We start from the raw sequence: 20,894 nt of genomic DNA on the forward strand, positions 1-20,894 counted from the left end.
AGTACGGAACGTGCCTATCTTTGGGCCATATTGAATAGGAGTGTCCACTGAATAGGGGCTACCGCGAAAACCACATGTTCAAGTGTATGTGCAGAAATAGAAAGTAAGGCCAAGACTTATCCATGAGCTCGTGCTGAAGCAGACAAGGGATGGAAAATGTGAGAACAGTGTGCAATGTGCATATGAGGTGTAACCACCTACGTTAAATAAGGAGCCACAATGGCTAATGGAGGATAAGAAGGAGATTGTGGTAGACAACTCATTTGAGGCTATACAGGAAGTGGCCGATGAAGGTGATGGAAGGGTGTATGCAACTTGCGGTCCTAATGCATGCAACCCCACTTTGGCTCCTAATGATTAGAATGGCAAGCCGGAATGTGAATGGTCTCAACAAGAGAAAACTAATGTCAGAGTAAGTGACCGTAAAACTAATTGATGGAAATTTCGACAACTATTTAGTAATCTTTATTAATATAATATTAACTTGATGAATATAGTAAATTTTCATCCATGACACTATGTGTTTGTTATGTTTATTATTTACGTTTACTTGTGCTAACGTTACAATAAATCCACACAGACCAATTAGAAAACCCATGTAGTCGGTTGCACATTAGATGTCAGTTATGAAACCAACTTTTGAGAATTGATCTTAAACGTTCCAAGTTGAGGAACTCAAGACACGGTGTCAAGGACCTTGATCCAGGGCATCAAGGGTCCTGTAGAGACTTATACTAAGTACTGCATCCATTGGATGGGTGTCGTGTTTCATCAACGATAAACATAGGGCATCTATATAGTTTTAGTGGGTTTTTTTGACAAGGTTGTTGATCTAGGTGAATTGAGTCATGGGGAGTGTTATCTGGAAGCGTTAGAGGATTGATCAGTATGACTGAAATTTTCAGCTCTGATCCTCATACTTGAGGAGTAATGACAGTCGCATTTGTATAATGGCTGTAACTTTGATCTAGCTGAATTGAGTCATGGGGATTGTTATATGGAAGCGTTAGAGGATTGATCGGTATGACTGAAATTTTCGGCTCCAGTCCTCATACTTGAGGACTAATGACAGTCGCATTTGTATAATGGCTGTAACTTTGATTTAGAGAGAGATGACTATGTTTTTGTTGTGGTCGTTATTAGTCTTGTCTAGTGCAATCAGAGTATGTAGTAAGGATGATGGTTTTCAAGATAGAATTTTTCATCTGTCAGTATACGAAGGATATGTCTCCTATGGGCTTTGAGATGGTTTAAATCTTTAAGTTTATGGAATAGTGATTGGACGAATAGGTAATGATTTCCTATATCCATCAATAAAGTATACACATTGTCAATATTAAGCGTAGTTTTCTAGTCAAGAATAGGAAACAACATCCAATTTCATGTCCTAGAGTAAGGCTAGGAGACGGTAGACAAAACGATTGTATTTGTATGAATTTGAGCCCATTTGTTCATGCTAACATTGACATAGTTTCAAGTGCCATAGACTGATGCTATATGGTTACCCATTGTGACAGGCATTTTTTCTTAATGGTTAATTGAAAATAATTAATTAAATTAAACTAAATTAATTAATTAATTATGGTCGACACAAGCCAAGTCTAGTTGAGGTTGAACCTAAAGAGTTACACATAAATCACTATGAAACTGGTGGAATTAATTTGGAATTAATTTTAGAAGAAACAAATTAATTTAATTAGATTAAATTAATTTAAGGCAAATATAAATAATTGAATCATTTATTGGGAAAGTCCATTTGATGGATGATCTAAGATTTAAAAATTAATTGAATTAATGTATTGGTTTGATTTAATTAATTGATTAGATCAATAATTTATTATTTGGACTTATGTTTATTCAATTGAATTAAATGAACTATGGGGCTTCAATTGGGTTGAAATTAATTAGATTAATTTAATGCCCAATGGATCTTAGTTGGCTTGATTTAATTTGATTGAACCAAATTCGATCCATAACTTGAAGTCCAAGCCTAAAGCGTGAATGCAAGTAATAGGAGGAGTTGAAACTCCTCAACTCCTCCATCGAATGAGCATCGTGGCTAGCAACATGTGGAGGTGTGTGCAACCATGGTTGAAGGTTATGCACTAAATGTGCATGGGTGTGTAGAGGTTACCTTGGAGGTAACTTGATTTTCAAATTTGGAATTCATACCACAACAAACGAACACACAAAATACATTCAATTCTCTTACTTGAAAAGACAAATACACGCCATCTTTGTTTTTCTTAGAGAAAAACAATATTCTCTCTTTGAGTGTTCTAATTGAATTACGTTCAAGCGTAGAACTGAAGGATCTAAGTACACTAACTAGTTGTTTTTTGTTTGGATTTTGTTTCTTTTTTTGTTTAATTCTATCTATTAATAGAGTTAAATTTTGATCCATATTGTGGTGTGGACAACATAGAGGAATTTTGGTGTGAATTCTAGGGATGACAAAATGAGTTAAAACTCATGGGTTCAATTCAACCAACCAGTTTTGGGTTGGGTTAAGTTGGTTACATTTTTAAATGAATTAATATAGGTTGGAGTTAAATAAAATTATATTTTGTATGGGTTGAATATAGTTGGATATGGGTGGATAATGGGCTTAGTATGGGTCTTAACAGGTTCAAATCATAAATTGAAATAACAAAAAATCTAGAAGAACACACCATTTCCTCTTTCCTCATATACACACACACACTCTCTCACATCTTTCTCATATGTCTCTCTCACACACAAATATGCTCACAACTTCTCTTGCTTTATACACACACACACACTCACATCTCTCTCACACAACCCTCTTTCTCCACACATGTACACACACACACACACAAAACAAAAAAAAACTCTCACAACTCCCTCTTTCTTCATATACACATACACTCTCACACATACTACCCTCTTTCTCTCACACACATATAAAAATTATCTCTCAATAAATATAAAAAACTTGATTGCACATTTTAGTGTTCATTCAAAATGAGCATTCAAAATATTTATGATTTATTTGATAAAATATAGCATTTTGTTAGATACTTAGCATATTTTTTTACTTGATGACTTAACAAATAAATCTTAATGTCAATAGTCATTAGACATAAATGACACGTGATACAAGTTTAGTCGGATTACATTACAAGTAGTAATTACCTTTTTTAATAGTTCAAATATTATCATATTTTCTTTTCATTGTGTGAAATTCTGAAACCTTTAGATTTAAATTAATAAAATTGTTTATACTAACCCGACCTAACCTATTTGCACCCCGACCCATTTGAACTCATTCATTTAGATTCATTTTTGAACCCAACGCATTTTGGACCCGACTCATTTGGACCCAACCCAACCCGACCCACCCCACCCATTTCCCACCCCTAGTGAATTCTAAATGTGAACGTATAGGGAACAACACTAGTTGTGTTTCAATTAATATAAATAAAAAGGTAGTGTTTCGGGTGAATACTTGTACTATTTCGTTTTCTCCTCTAGCTACTTGTTCAAGCATCTTTTCTTTTTTTTTTTTAATGATGTATTTGAAAACACCAAATGCTTGAAAGTTTAAAGGGAACACCCCTTTAAATCAAATTTAATTTCTTTTATTTAATATTTTTGCTGCGTTCTCGAGCCGTATTAATTCTTTCAGTAAATCAACTTTAAAAGCATTTTATAACGTTTCAAAGTCTTAGCGATAAGAGTATTTTGTCCTTTATTAATAGATTTCTAAAATATCATTGGTTTGCCATTTTTCAATGTCTATAGTGTTGCTACTTTGAGATTGTAAGTCGTTTTTATTTGTGAGACAAATTGCCGTTTTTGTTAGCGTCTAAATGGGGCAATAATCTTCTTAAGGATAAAGAGTCTAACTCTTGTCTTGAATTCATAATACACAACTCACACATATCTTTTAATTTTTCAGTAGGCGCGGGCCCTGCTCGGACCGTTAGTCTGCTGCCAATCTACAGTGATCAAACGACTTGGCCAATTTTGTGTCTTCTTTCTTGAAAAATTAGATTTTCTAAATTTTTATAAGTTTTATTGAAATTATTGATTTTGGCTAATTTTGATTTTAGTTAAATTAAAATTTTCTAAAATTAAATTAGTCTTAATTAGTTTAAAAATAATTTCCAAATAAAAAAAATATTTTTGTAATTTGGATGTATGATACTAGATGTCCTTTTTAATAGATTATTGATATGTAATTTTCTGCATATAATTATTTTATTGTTTTTTTTTTACATTGGATATCATGTGAATAAATGAATAGAATATATTTTATTTTGTGAGCTTGTTTATATTTGATATAAATATGTAATTATTATTTAATGGATAAACAATGGGGATGATCACATAGCCCATGGCCCATATGTATGGTTTAGTTTTATGCTAGGTGGGGCCTGTGCGCCTCTTTATTTTATTATATTTTTTTTATTTTTAGCCTTTAAATAATAAGACTTGCTTTTTTCCTTTCTATTCACTCCCCCAACTTATAATTGGATTTTCTATTTCAAATTGTAACGAGTATAGTTAGATGTTAGGTTTTATTTTTTAAAAATAAATGAAAGGAAACACTTTTGTAGCAGTGGAGGCCCAGGAAGAGGCTCATCAGATGGAGTGCACCATAGAGATCCCGAAAGAACGAAAGGTGTTACAAGGCCCATTAGAATAATATTGGGTAATAATTTTATAATGTGTAACAAGTTCCATTGGAATGATACTGGGTTATAATTATTTAATAGTGTGGGCCACTCTAAATTCGCCATAATCCACTGTATGGTTATTAGATCTCACATGATTGGACTTGTGATCATCCAACTGGGGCGTGCTGGGCTTTTATTGCATATTTATATTTTGAATATATATTTTAATGTTTAATGTGTAATGTATTTGGAATGCACACAATGCATCTCTTTATTTTCAATATTAATACCCAAGCATGCAAAAAGACTTAAACGATGAGGTCTCAATCTTAATTAAGTTCTCACTTAGATGGTCAAAGTTAAATATTAGACCCATAATAGATTAAAAGTCAAATGATTCGATTAAATCCAAGCATTCCATCCACAACAATGTGTCTAAACTCTACTTTCATCCATTCATGGTCTCAAGAGTTATGACACATTTGGAATAGAAGAAAGCTACACTATTATTGTGAAGGAATGGAATATTCTTGTTTTTCTATCTTACGAGTTGGGGGTGGTGGTGGTGGTTATAGTTGAAACATTCTTTTTGTTGATGGATCAGATCTAACACTGAGTAGCGCGTTTTACTTGGAGCCACTGAAATCACATGAAGAGGCAAGACAAAATAACTTGGGATCTCATTGGATAAGAATGGTATAGATTATCTTACACAAAGTCTTTTTCTATTTGAATCATAAAAGCGGAGCATAGAAAATTACGTTTCTAGACTCCAAGTCTATTAGAAAATTATTTCCTGAAAACTCCACTTGAGAAGGTGGAATTTTTTTAAAATATAGTGAGAGGGGTTAATGACTGAAGATCGAGTAATATTACGATAATCTACTAAATTTCGATTTCCATTTGATGTAATGTTTAAGAATCCACTCACTACTATTCTTGAGGCTAATAAAATTAATGGAACAAAATATAATAATTAGTTGAGAAATCTGAGGATTGTCCTTCATTTTGAGAATCAAACCTATATTTTGGATAAGATCTTTCCTTAGACCTTGCCAAAGAAGTTAACGCCTAAAGAATGTGTAATGTTCGAAAAGTGGCATGATGACGACACAAGGTCCATAGCGTCATACTGGCATCCACGACAAATGAGATCCATAAGTAGTAAGATAGATTGAACAATGTCGGCTCGATAATCCCCTACATGACATAGGTTTTTGCAGCTCTAGATAGGCATATTAGATATGACGCCACAAAAGTATTTTTGGGGACCAAGATGATACACGGGTCTTCTATACAGGAGCTTGGGATTAAGATGCTATATATCCCTTATGGAGAAGCTCAAAGACCTATTTTGTTTTTGACACGAGACGTACATAATATGATCCTTCAGTCTCTTTCTCCCTCCTTCGGTCCCTTTATGATGAACTATAACATGAATGGGCCTGATAAGTTTATTCATTAGTTGATAAACCTTATTGTCCAGCACGAGGCAACATTAAAAAGTTTATGCCATCAATATTAGTTGGGGGTGCCTCAACCTTAAAGGCAAAAGACAAAGGAGCCGAATGTTGGAGAAGAAAGAAGGGTAAGACAAAATTAACTATTGCAAGAGCTTCCAATGCTCTTGTTGCCCCACTGGGCATGGGCAAAGCAAAGAGGAAGGTGGTTCGACAGTTAAGTATTGAAAAAGATGTTTGCATTAATTTCCTTAAAAAAGGACATTGAAAAAGGCAATGTTCAAAATCCTTCTCTAATCAAGGTACATTTCTTATTGAGCTTCAACATGATTACTATTCTACTTTTTGCGTATTGGATACCAGCTGTAAAACTCATATCTGCAAATGGTTTGCACGTGGTGAAAAGGAGTAGAAGGCTAAGATGGTGGTCCTAAAGCTTGGCAATGGTAGGGTTGTTGCTACGATGGTAATAGTACTAATTACAACTTAACTATTAATGATCTGTTAGGATAGAGTTAATAGAATACAACTGTGTAATCTAACATGATCATACTATATTTTTCTATTATTGGACAATTGGGATTACATGTTTTCAGTCAACTAAAGCTATTTATTTGATAAAAGAACTCTTATTCTAATATGCTAAGTTGTTTATGTAATTGTTTCAATGCTGTCCCATAATTGGATTCTGAATTCTCAAAAAAATAGTAAAAATGGACAATCAAGACAAAACTCATAGATCCGGCATGCAAAGTTAGGTCATATTCCTCTAGTCAGGATAAAGAGAACAGTAGATCCAAAGAGTCTAGAACTAGACAATTGAGCCTGCTGGCTTGCAAGTCCTTAAATATTGAGTATAAAAAAATTATATGTTTACGGCTAATATAAAAATACACACACAGATGCACATAGATATTCCTAAGTAGATTCAAATGAAAGAGATTGAAGTCAATCACCCAATATAAATTATTTTTATGCATACATAGTATAATGCAAAAAAATAATAGTTATGGATATGTTAAAAGAAAACTATGGAGTTGTTATCAAGCAAAATTATGGGGTTATATATTGTAGTTAGAAAACAACACAGTCACCATACATTGGTCACATTTACAATTAGAGAATAACTTAGTAACTTGTTAGATAAATCATACTACAATATCCTATATGTTTGAGGAATATTATTTATGATGATCATTATAGAAAATAAATCACAAAGTCGTTGCTATATAGCTAGTGTAAGGGTATGTAGGCTTTGTAGTAGGATGCTATAAGCTGGTGGGGAAGTTAATGAAGAAGGGGTCTATTTTGTGGAACTTTGATGAACTAAGAGTTACTTTGTCATGTCAAGAGGTTACTGAGCTAGTCCAACAACAGTGGTTAAAATGGTGAATGGTGAAGATGAGAGTATGTTTTGGAAGTTCAATGAAGAAATGCAGGTACTAATTGTGTCATTACAAAACAGAAAAAGGAAGGAAAAATATTATCATTATTTGCATTTGAACTATGTAAGCTTGTGAAAAATAATCTATTATGAATCTCATATTTGTGTCATGAAATTCATAATTTCTTCACCAAGATCGAAAATTCTTAGGTTCTACAAATTCGCACTTCTTTACTCGGTCACATCAATTTTTAGATAGAAGTACCTAAATCATGGTTTGAAATTATTTTAAAATCCAAAAATTCCAATAAGTAAAAGTTCCAAAATAGTAAATATCACGATATAAATACGCAAAATATGAACATGATGTAGACACATTAAGATGAAACAAATAAACATTTTTCTAGCAATGAAACAGAACCATGAGAAATTTCTAGTAAAATCATCAATATTAAGGCTAACCTGTTGCAGCAGTTACTTGGGATTTGATAAAGTGTCCTTTATTCCTAAACCACTCAGCAACAAAAGGCACACCTAAGTAGATCACCTTCTTCCCAAGCTCTTTTGCTGCCTGCCTTGCGTAAATGTAGCCAATGGTACTTAGCATATCTACACCATAAGCTGTGAAACAATATCAAGTCATTAAGAAAATAGGGATTCTTTAAATGCATCACTATACAACATAATAATGGAAGACAAAAATAATTAATTTCAAATGATAGAGGTAAGAATGATCAATTATATTCATATCCTAATAAAGAGAATTGAGTAGAAAAATAGTTGTGTGAACAATCGGTCAACCCTGAATAACCTTCTTTTATGATTTAGAACATAAGTTATATTGACAGTTTTTATCCTTGCACATATTTATGAAATAAGAATTTGTGTATGCTCCCAACAAACTACATGAGTCACTACTTAGTATGATTTGCAAAGTAGTTTTCAGGAACTACAACTCTTTTTTAGTAGCAAATTTTGCATCAGTTCCTTTGAGGAAAGTGTCACACTATGAACTATTTGAACATTAACATAAGAACCATCAAACATCAGTTTTACGTGTGTAAGTTATAATAAAATCTTTTACTTATTTTTCTTGAAGTGTTTTGAGAAAAGATGAATTTCTTGTATTAGATTTAGCAAAACATATGGGCAAATCATCATTTCAAATGATAGAAAAGGAAAAGTTCTATAGTAATTATAAAAGTTACCAAAAAAAGAACAAAGGTAATACAAAATCCTAATGGATGAGTTGAGGTTCCAGTAGTAAGGAAAAATATTATGAGACGGAATTGATGATATATTACCAGCTTTAGAAAGCCTTGACACCTCGGCTTCAGCATGACTAACAAATTCTTCCTTATTTCCTTGGACATATAGGTTGAGTCGATCTCTGAGTACACCTGCCAGCCTTTCTTCCCTCTCTCTCTGGACAGTCTAAAGTTTCAAGAGAAATACTATTTATTAGAAAATACATATATTAGAAGAATGCAACATAGAATACTTAAATAGACATTTATAATAAAAAGTATAAGCTCTAAAGCTTTAAATATGACCTTTATTACTAAATACCTATTTATGAAATAGGAATAATTTTTCACCTTAATCATGTATTCGGTTTCTCAAAAACAAACAATTACAGATGACATATTAGAACAAGTCTCTAAAACATGCATTGGTTTTAAGGCTTCTTAGTGCATAATAAATTTGAAATCTTCAGTTGAATTAACCATGGGATTTGAATTAAATGGACAAACAATTGAAAGCTACTATTGCAAATACAATAAAGTCGGAAGCATCAAAATTTTTACCTGTAACTTTTCTTGCAACTTTTTAGCATCGAACTGTTCACCTTCTGCAAACACATCCAAGGAAGCGAAAGATGCCATGGCAAGTTGTCCAATGTATTCTTCAAAAAGCTCACTTCCAAAAAGCATGGCAAAAATTGCCGCAGGATCAATAATTGATTCTCTGAAAGGAATTACAACAATAAAAATCATTCTCAAAATGGATGTTAAACTCAGAAATCTTACATAATCTCATGATCCTGAAAAAGTTGAACAACTTATAAATTACAAAATAAACTAACTTTGAAATTCCCGACTTCCCATAAGAATCATAAGCTTGTCTTTGTGTTGGATCACTAAGTACTTGGTAAGCCTCCCCCAAAATCTGTTATCAAATGGAAGGCATTTAATTGAAAATGCAAAAGCTTTGAAAACCCTAAATATACAACAAACATGAATATAATATAACAAAAAACTCTAGCTCACTTTTCTTCGGACTCCATTGAAGTTTGAACTAGTTTAATAGTAGTAAGTTGATGAGTATCTATAAAACCCTCAAATGGATGACTGAACTTCACAATTTTTCAATAAATTTTATCAGGAATTATAGGTCAATGTTACTAAATATATGATACTACTCTACAAGTTAGATTCAATTCCTAATGTTTTTTACCACATATTGGAGATACTCTTCCAATAAAGTAAATTCTCAAAGAACAATAAACAATGAATCAATTCTTTCGAGTGCAATAATGTATATAATAGTATCTAATGTGACTTATATATCTCAGCACTTGGAATATTCACTATCTATGTTTTAAACACTGAGAATTCATGAAATAGCAAAATCTACATTATGGTTTCTAGTATTCTAACTTAGATTTTTGATCAAATGGATAACAAGTGTTGCTGGACTAGAAATGGAACAGGTATGGGGTAATTTATTAGTGAACAAAAGTTTTTCCTATCATTTTATTTTAATAACTATAAATAAATCTATAAAGAATTCAGTAGATAAAGTTGAGTGATATTGAGTTAAGCTTAGTCAGATGTGAAACTTGATGGGATATTTTAATATGATTATGAAAGGACGGAAAGGCCATTCCTATGCTTCATTCAAAAATCTCATTTTCTATAAACTGAAAACTCAAAGGATCCCCACTATTCATGATTTAAACTAACTTCTTAAACTACTTGAAGAAAATGCCAAAAACAACATGCTAAAAATTAGAAAAAGTTAGTAATTTCACTTGAAATTTTTGTGCAGCTAAAGGATCATTCGGGTTTTTATCTGGATGAACCTGCCTTGCCTGCAAAATCCCCGTCCAACCAAAATTGATGAAGGGATATTAACCTCAATAACATTGAAAACACAAAAATAAAATATATTAATCTCTTAATACTTAAGAATTAAGATCACACACGTCGCCAAGAAAGAACATTACAATAATGAGCATGTAAGGGAAGCATTCAAGAATACCAATAAAAAGAAAGGTATAGAAAATAACAATTAATTTGTTCTTAGAACTTTCACAATCCTTATATGAAGTCTCCTGCAGTAAATTCTTATTAGACCAAAACATCTCTCCCTTTTCAAGTTAGAAGATCAGAAGTAACTACAAAAGATAAGGCTCCATAGGTGAGCTTTACATAAAATCAAGTATTTAGAGACCAACCAAAGATAAATTGGCCTAGTTAAGATGGATAAAAAAAAGTCTAATTATGATGCAAATCTTAATGAAGATATCTATAATTTCCACATTTTTCAGCAAGCTTCATTTCTAGACCCCAATATTAAGCTCTTAAATATCTTTTCTCATTCTCTCCCTCTTTCATTTCACATACTTTTTCAAATACTAAAACCTCGTAATTCATTCGTTAACCTAATATAATTTTGATTCCCATTTCATTTCTTATACTTTTATCCTAATACAAACATGAAAAGTAGGCATGTAAACTGAGTGCAGCTAAATAGTCTCCCTCTCACCCTCTTTCCTCCTTTTAATTTGCAAAAGTAGAACATTTCATATTTCTCACATTTTTTCTTCACAAAACCATACATACATTTAGGACTTAGCAATATTTTAAGTGGAAGGATGCATGCAAAACAAACCCATTATTCAAGCAAAAGAACCTATATTGAATAAAGTAAAACTAATAATGTAGGTCATGTATAAATCTTTTTAAGATGGATTAAGATATTTCCATCCTTGATTGAAAAATAATGATTAGCATAAAAGATTGGTTGGTGTGAAGTTGTGAATAAAATATTACAGTTCAAGGTTTTACTTTGAGGACTTCTTATGCTCATATTACGTAGAAAAATAAAAATTTGTATAGAAGAATTTGGTTTTGTGTTACATCTTTTTCCTGTATAAAAATATAAAGCATTCAAATACGCATGATTGAAACTAATAACTCGTCGTTGTACCCTTGCAACATCTTATTTTTCACCAGAGCTTCCCCTAATCCACAACTTTAGCTATTCCATCTCTCATCACTTCTCCTTCTAACCCACCTCTATCCATGAAAACCATCCTGCACGCCCTTTTCTCCAGTGCACCTACCACTATTCAATTAACCTTCCACCCTTTTGTGCCCATTCTGTTTGTTTGTTGACAAATCATCGTCCACTCTATCCCTTATATCATTGCACCCTAACTATATTTGTACAATCAATACAACCGAACTATTCTTCAACTCAATGGTACCCTCACCCCACTCCTACCCGTATCACCACCAAGAAGGAAAACGAAAAAAAAAAAACTCACTGGTCGAAGTAGTGTGTAGAGTGGGACAAAGATTAAAAAAGCAACTTTAACAAGAAAATAAAATCAAAGAGAAGCAATAGTTTAGAAGTTGCAACACCATAGTAATTCAAAATATAGGAAGCTCTGTGTGTTGAATGCTAATTGTACAGTTGTTTCAACATCAAATCTTAATTTGAATTCAAAATTATATTAAAAAAATTAGAACAAAATAAATCAAAAGATCCTCATTAGTCTTTTTTGGTTTGTTATGTGTGAAATATGAGAAAACAAGAAAGCGTAGGTTCACCTCAAGTTGCACAGTATGCCATGATTAATTCAATGATGTCATCATTTAAGATTTGAAGAGCCTATTGTTTTCAATCAAAGATGTAGTTTTACTTTGGTTCTATTTCTTAGAAATTGCAGTTTTTTTGTGTGCTCTTGAAGATAAACTCACACAATTGCACTACCTCAACGATCATAGGTTTTATTTAAACAGAGATGATTTAGAGAAAAATAAGAGCATTGCTCATACCAAAACTTTTGGAATAGAATAATTTCTTAGGTTCAATGAATGATGGAAAACAAAAATCATTTTTAAGTACTTCCAAGATTGAACATGCATTATTGCAAATAATGCTTCATGCCAAACTTAGATTCTCAAAATTAGTTCTTCTCAAGAGAACGTATTCTGTTGCATCTCAATAGCAGAAAAGAATTCTTAATCTGAAATACCTTCACATAACTTTCCTAAATAAAAAAGAATTCTTCAAAATCAAATAAGATCTTTTGAAATAAATTCCCAAATTAATCGACCATACCTTAACATAATAAGCTTTTTTAATTTCAGCCTCAGTGGCGGTGGGGTTCACACCCAGCACATCGTAATATTCTGTCTCCTTCACCATTGATCTCGAAGGAAATTTTACTCTAGTTATTTCCAATTGAAAAACCAGAAAATTGGATCTAATTATGGGATAAGAAAAGTTTCAAATGATACCAAATAGTATACTAAATCAGCATGATGAGATCACCTTTATTCAAAAAGGAATAGGTTAGCACGATGTATCGCCAGACATAAAGTTGAAATTTGAGCGAGCAGATTCCACGAAATGACAATAAATTTAAAGCTTGATCGAAAGGAATTCTTGATAAATTTGATTTAGGATTTGTTATTTAGTCTATCGGTGTCGGCAAGGGAAAATATATGGTAATGAAATTATAGCAAAATGGCGATATTGACCATCACCTAGAATATAAAATACTTTCAATGGTGTTTGACTCCATTTTCAATTATGTTTATTGTTGCTTGCATCAATCGATAATGTATGTGTACAGTAGACTATTTTAATTTGGTTATTATTTATTTTATAATTATATTATAAAAGTAAATAAGTACATTTGCATCATATATATTAAGTATATGGTTGAAAAATAGCTTAATGTTAACTTGAAAGATACATTTGTTTTCTCTTTCACATATTTTATACTTAACTAACCAAGTGTTGGTTAAGGCATGTTTCATTTTAAAAAAAACATATAAATTGATTATTAGTCATTTTTATCCTCACTACTTGTATAAGAATAATTATTATTATAAAAGAGTTACAACAAAATATCTTTCGCTTGTGTCTGTACTATACTCCTTGTTGCATGATTTCTTCCATTATCCTCCTTATGGTTCCTTAACTTGAATATCATATTATCAAATTTGGACTTAGAAACATTGGATCTGATACTTAAGTGAGCATAAGCCAAGAATTGGATGAAGTTTAAAGCATATTATAATATATGAGTAAAGAACATTTTTTCTCAAAGCCTTTTCTACACTTCGCTATCTATATATTTTATGTCGTTTAAATTTACCATACAAATTGTGAAAATTTTGGAGTTTACCGTTTGATGCCATTTTATGGTAGAATTTTATGCCAAAAACAACTCACAATTACAACACATGTGAAATTTAAGGGTAAAATCATAATTTCAATGGGAACCCTATTTGTATATATATATATAAAATCTTCTCTCAGGGCATTATTCTATCACTAATTCCCTTCACCATCCTCTCTCAAACCCAAAAAGGACAAGTCCTCTTTTTGCATAAATTCGGAGGCAAACAAAAACAATTAGAAATATTTGAAAAAACAATAATATATAAAAAGATGTCTTAAACACTTAAAAACGTTCAGAAGAATGACAAATAATATACGAAAAACAAAAAAAATCAGATAGAATAATACCTAAAGAAGATAAAAAGAAAAAAAAACTCAAAAAATTGGGAAGAGGGTCTACAAACAAATAACAGTAAAGTAACTAAAAAGTGGTAAATTAAAAAAAGACAAAATATAAAATGTTTAATAGTTTCAAGCTCTGAGCCAAGACATTTGCTATACTCCGATTTTCTCGTCTACTCCAGCAATGAATGTAAGAATGTCTAGCAACTTTTGTCATGGAGCATATAGATAGAGAGTTGTAGCGTACGACTATTTTAAGCGTTGCCGCACTTTTGGAACGTCCAACTTTCTAAAATCTAAAAACAAACATTCAATTAAATTTTTTTAACAATGCAACAAAGTAATGTGTAAAATAAGGAAAAATAAGTAGGATTTGAATTACAAATTAAATCGAATTTTGCCCACAAATTTTCTACTTTAGTTTACTTTTTTTTAGGAACACACCACATTATTAATACAAATGAAATCTAATCTAAAATTTAACAAACACATTTAGAAGTAAAGAAAACTGTATGCATTCGGGTATGAACATAAGCTAGAAATTTATCAAAAATTTTGAACAATCGTGTACCTTCTTTAGGGATTCAAATTAGTCCATGAATCTTTTGGATTGTATTTCTTCCACAATGATAGATTTCTTTCATACAAAATTCTTCACTCGTTTGCCTCTATTTTTTTTTTTTTTTTTTTTGGGGGGTTTTTTTTTTTTTTTTTTTTTGAGGGGGCAAGGGGGTTTGAGAGAGGAAGACGATGGAAATATTAGTAGAATAATGGCTCGAGAGAGAATTTATTTTATACAAATAATTTTGTAATTAAAAAGATGAATTTGCCCTTAAATTTCAAATGTGTGGTGCATGTGAGCTTTTTCCGGCATAAATTTCCACCAAAAAATGGCATCATTTGCAAATCTCACTTTTGTGTTCCTTCATGTGCAAATATAACACATTAAATTATAGGGATAATTATATTTACATCCCTTGACCTATGGTCTATTTACACAAATCATCCATATCTTTTGCATAATTACAGAACTTATCCCTGACAGTAAAATAATAGGGGTAAGTTGTGTAATGATGCTAATATTTTTACGGGATGTATATGTAATTTCGAAAAAAAAGGAGTGATTTTTGTAAGTGACAATGATATTTTAGTGGGTGTGTGTATAATTATCTAAAAGATGGGGATAATTTGTGTAAATAGGCCGTAGATTAAAAGGTGTAAATATTACATCCTGTAATTATATAATCGCAAAAATTTTACATCCTGTAAATATTTTAAAAAGACTAACAGACCATTTTTTATATAGCGAGAAAGCATCGTTGTTTTTCCAGAACTATGGTTAAATGGTATTTTGTCACGATTTTGTGAATTCATGCATGATTTCTCCTACAATATTGCGCAACCCAATAATTAAATAATCAAAATAAATTATATTACAGAGTAAATCTGATAGAAGAGATTTTCAGGGTTGAGGGTATAGGTTTCAGGGTTTAGGGTTTAGGGTTTCGGGTTGGATCTTGGGTTTTGGGCTTAGGGTTTGGGTTTAGGTTTAGGGTTCATGGTTCAGGAATTTTTTTTTAAATTAAGCAACTGAAGGTGCGGGAGGCTTTTTGGGATCCCCATCCCTTTTTTATTGATATTAAAACAACTGTTATCGCTACATCATTACTACAACAAAACATAAAAGGAGGAGTACTACTCCTTTACACTTTAACAATTTTTTCTAGAGACATCATGTTTTTTGTTTCTGCCATCTGCTTTTTATTTTTCTTGTATGAATTCTTGGATTGCACAAGCTACTCCTCTATTTCATCACTCGGTTTTTTCCTTCGAATTCCTGACCAGGTAATCTGATTGCTCATTTATGGGAAATTGATTTCTAGGTAGTTTGGCCGGAGTGGCCAGCTCCTGTAACAATTGCTCTGCAGAGTCTGTATCAACGGGGTTGCGATTGGTCAAGCTAATTGGGTCGCAAATCTTTACAGGCATGGCATTACAGACCAATATCTCCCCTCATCTGAATTCTATTCAAGAAGCATGGTAGCGTTTTCCACATGTATCCAATTTCCGTCAGCCACTTTATATTCCAAATTCTCCTCACCCATTTTATCATTATCACATATATTGTTAGGAACATCAACAGAAACAACATGTTCATGCACAACCACGTGATCCTTTTGCTCGCCGCATTTTCAAAAATAAAAATGGAATTAACACTAGCCACATAGTCAATTCCGTATTAAGTGCAGTACCTGTCGTCTTTTGTTATCTAAAACTGTTTTGCCCGGTCCATCATCTTTGAGCACTCACCTGTTTTCCTAGCTGGTGCTTTGTTCCGCTCCATCACTTCAACAACCTGCGGTCCTTTCCTTTTCTCAGCGTCAGAACCAACATGTTGCCTGGCTTTCGGGGAGGTGGTTTGGGTGCATTGCCTTTCGAGTAGCACTCTGAGTCTTTATGCCCAACATGTTTGCACAAAGAGTAGTAGTGTGGATTTGCTCATATTCAATTTACTGCACGATTATCTCTCCAAAAATCTGAAGTTTAAACTCCTCAAGGCGTGACTTCAGAAGGACCAATTCGATACATGCCCGTGCCTTTGAGAGCTTAGATTGATTGAACGTTGTGTCATCAATCTGCAGGGGGGTTCCAATCATGCTAGCCACTGTAAATAGAACATCTTTGTGGAACAAATGTGCTGGCAGTTCTGGAAAACTGACCCTAACCGAAACGATTGACGGCTCCTGTGATGGCGTGAATGCAGGAATCCACTTGAAGACACGCATTGGGTATCCCTGAATATACCATATTCGACAGAGCCACAGGCAAGAGTCATCTGCTTTACTAGAAAGCAAAATTAAGGCATGTTTGTTGTTAAGCATACTAACCGTGAAATCGCTTTTGAGGCCAGTTCCAGGGATGAGTTTGTGCAGGTTGTTGTATGAAGGTGTTCCATGCGAGAATTTTCCAACGACTGCAAATCAGAAAGGAGCTGGAAGAGCTTCAGTCTTTGCATCTGTAAACACCAATGTTGGACCTTTGTCATCAGTCAAAACTGCACCGATTGAGGGCGGTGGCGAGTCTGCAAGGAAATATTTGTGGGATGCCGTTTGTGGAGGTTTTGAGGTTTGTGAGGGTGCAACAACTTCAACAAACATTTTTTTCGAAATATTCTGTGTTGAGTTCTGAGTGGCTTACTACTGTTTCTATTCCAAAGAGAGTCATCGCGGAAGCTGTTGGAGTAGCCGCTGCTATCGAGTCTCCGATGTAGGGTTTAGGGTTTTAGGGTTTGGGTTTGGGGTTTAAGGTTTAGGGTTTAGGGTTTAGGGTTTAGATTTTTTTTTTTGAAAGCGAGAAATTGTCGGGATCCTCGTCCGTTCTCAATAAATCGTCAAAATGTTAATAAGTTTTGTACAATTGTGAGAAGTCCTACACAAACCCATCAAAAATGAGCCCAAACAATGGGCTAAAAACTTTCAAACAGTCCAAGTGAAGCTCAATGGTGGGCTGAAGAGCCCAAGGCAAAAGTCCAAGAAATAGATCTTGGAAATAGCCCAAGGCAGCTGCAGTTGGTGAAGCATCCATGGGTGCTTGAAATTGGGCGTAGTAAAATGGTCCATGTTTCCAAAAGGTGCTCAATGTGGCCCAGCAGTAGTGACCCATCAGTGTGGCAGCAGTACAGCCCAATAGTTGTGAAGCCCAGCGAGATGGCCAGGAAAATGTCCAGAAGAGGAATGGCCTAACGCAATAATACAGTCCAGATATCCAAGGGTAGCCCACTTTGGTTTATTTACAAAAAAATTGAAGTTTGTCAACCCATTTCAAAAAACAAAAACTGCCCAGGTCTGAAGTAAGGTAAAGCAGAAGGAGAAATAAGAAAGCCCAAATCGAACACCAAAGAAAAGAAACCCAAGTTCTTGCAAAAGTCCAAAAACGAGAAATGAAAAAGAAAGAGGGGAATTAGCAGCAGAGGAGGCCCATCTTTCCATTTTGTTGTGAATCTGCAACTACCCATTTGCCTTCTCATTCCAACAGCTGCAAAGTCCCAATCTTTCTCCAACAAGCAAAAAAACTCACAAGTAAAAGACCAAAAATTGCTTAGTCTCCACAAAAATTCACACAGTTGAGAAAATAGAGACAAAATGATAAAACAGAAACAGAAAACAGCATTGCAAGCAACCAAGACAACAGACCACGGGCTGAAATTGAGATTTTGAAAGGAGGTTGAGAACCTTCAATAATTCGAAACCAACCAGATGAGCAGGAATAACCATAGGACACAAGAGTAGCAAGCACTTCAAAAATCGAACCCAACACTTCAATGTTTGTATAGGCTGTCAAGAAATTAAAGTGGGACGTGCAGGAAGTTCTAGTAGTTGTCAGTCTGTAACAAAGAATGGTTACTGGACGAGTGTCTGTGCAAGTGTATCGAGTCTGGTGTTGTAGATAGAGTAGAGAGAGGCAAAAAACGTGTGAGCAGAAGGAATATAGGAGCAAGAGAGGCCAAATGTGAGTATTCCATACCCCGGTTTGTTGGATGACAGGTTGCAACGAAACAAACCTCTCAGTTTTTTGAGAACAAAGGAGACCAAAAAAACTCTTTTAACACAAGAAAGGTTGTATGTCAAAGCGATGACCGGGGTTGTGCAAAAATGTGCCAAAAAGATTCCAAACCTTAAACCGTGTGTATGGTTGCGGAATGTTCTCCTTGTCTTGTTTGGTGCTCTGAGGCATCACTAACATCCACTTCGGTTGTGGATTCGCATTCGTGATCCGCTTGAGGGTCTGAAAAAAGGTTGCTGTCTCCTCCATGTTCCATTTCGCCTCCTGGTGAGACAAAGGTGATGCTGTAGCAAAAGCAGAACCAGGTGATGCCATAATGTCCATGAATCTGCAGCAGGAACCATAAAAACTTCTTGCTGCTGCCACAACAACAGCTGCAGCAAAACGAGGCTCTGCAGCAGAGAAGTAAACGACAGAGGACAACAGCAGCAGCAACCGACAGAAGAGAACGGCAGCAGCAGCAGGGATCTGCAAAAAGCAGAGATTGCTGCATCAGTACGGAACTTGCAACAGCAGGAGGTGGTTGTCTGGAGTGTCAAGCAGCAGTAGCGGAAGCGTTGCAGCAGAGAAGAGCGGCAGCAGCAGCAGCAGCGCTCTGCAGCAATAAGGGAAAACCAGCAGCAAAAGCACACTTGCAGCAACAGTAAGCAACAGAGGCAGAGGAAGGTGTCCAACGCAGTGGAAACTCCTTCGTGCATTGTCTGCTGCTGCAACAAGGAATTGAGACAGACAAATGTTAAAAAGTCTCTGAAGTCACAATAAACATAGATACTCCCTGAAAATTTTCTCCTTTGGTTCATGCTACACCAAAGAGACGGCTTCAGCAGCAGTAATAACAGCAGCAGCGGCAGACATTGATACGGAAAACTCTTTCTCATTTTGAACGAATATATGGGATTCCCAGGCTGTCGCATTTAATAATACCAGTGATGTGTCCATGTAGTTCATCCCCTCGGTAAACTTCGGCTGATTTGGTTGTACAAGCGAGGTTGGCCAAGTGATCTGCCGCCATATTTCCTTCCCCATAGATATGAGTCATCCGAAACTCCACTTGCTTAAGGAAAAGGTTGATATGAGATAGCCTGTGCTGTAATGTCCAGTGACCTTTGGAGGGTTCCTTAATCAGACGAATGATATTGACGGCATCCACCTCAATCCAAATGCGATTAAAATTTTCCGTTTGACAAATTTGGAGAGCTTTGAAAAGACCGTACACCTCTGCATACACATTAGTTGCTTCTCCAATGAACTCATAGAAGGCGAAGATTGCCGCTCCTCTCTCGCCCCTAGCAATTCCTCCCGCACCTGCTAGTCCCGGGTTACCTTTACTTGCTCCATCAGTATTAATCTTGATCCATCCTCTATCCGGTTTATTCCACTTGACTTTCATCAATGTTGTCCTCCTTTTAAATTACGTAGGGAATCCCATGGTGGATGCAATGTTGGCATCTCCTTTCCAGTTGAGCAAGGTGACCAGTTTAGTGCGGCTGATCGTGTTAATGAATTGATGGACCTTCCAGATGATACGATCATAATTGAATTTCTATCCCCGATGCTTAGCATCATTTCTTTCAAGCCAACAGAACCACGGAATGAGCATCGGAAGGATAGTTCTGATGTGGTTCTTACCAATTGAAGAAAACCTCCAGAAACTGAGGAACAAGGTGATGTTGTTTGTCGACGGGAGCATGGTATTGAATTTCCTAGCAAAGAAATCCCACACTTTTGAGATTTCAGGGGAACACGTGACTAAGACTTTCAATATTACTGCAACAAGTGCATTTGGAGGCAACCTGGATGCCTTTGGACTGAATCCTCTGATCCACCGAGATTTTATCCCCCAAGATTCTCCAGAGAAATATGGACATGGTTGGTGTGATGAAGGGGCACCAGATTTCCTGTTGGGTTGTGCGAGCCTGCCGAATGGAGTTCCAGGTTGATTTGATGGTGAAAGTGCCATCACCACTAAGTTTCCAATGAGGGATGTCAACTCGTTCGTCATCAAAAGGCACTTGGCTGATTTCGTGAGCCAGTTGGTGTGGAGGAGCTCCATAAGTTTATCCAAGTCCAAGCTTT

General features: G+C 34.5%; 1 protein-coding gene across 1 annotated transcript in view; it reads right to left on the bottom strand.

Annotated features, from left to right (window-relative positions):
* LOC105165915 (chaperone protein dnaJ 10) overlaps positions 1-13,202 on the bottom strand; it is a 22,449-nt gene extending 9,247 nt beyond the window's left edge. Inside the window, exons 1-7 of the mRNA XM_011085073.2 lie at positions 13,056-13,202; positions 12,843-12,951; positions 10,522-10,581; positions 9,574-9,656; positions 9,296-9,455; positions 8,792-8,921; positions 7,950-8,108 (exon numbers count right to left, since the gene is read on the bottom strand). Of these exons, the coding sequence (XP_011083375.1) occupies positions 7,950-8,108; positions 8,792-8,921; positions 9,296-9,455; positions 9,574-9,656; positions 10,522-10,581; positions 12,843-12,929 (679 nt within the window). The 5' untranslated portion in view covers positions 12,930-12,951; positions 13,056-13,202. The remainder of the gene's footprint in view (positions 1-7,949; positions 8,109-8,791; positions 8,922-9,295; positions 9,456-9,573; positions 9,657-10,521; positions 10,582-12,842; positions 12,952-13,055) is intronic.

Source organism: Sesamum indicum, linkage group LG7 (assembly GCF_000512975.1).
Source record: "Sesamum indicum cultivar Zhongzhi No. 13 linkage group LG7, S_indicum_v1.0, whole genome shotgun sequence".
NCBI classification, from domain to species: Eukaryota; Viridiplantae; Streptophyta; class Magnoliopsida; order Lamiales; family Pedaliaceae; genus Sesamum; species Sesamum indicum.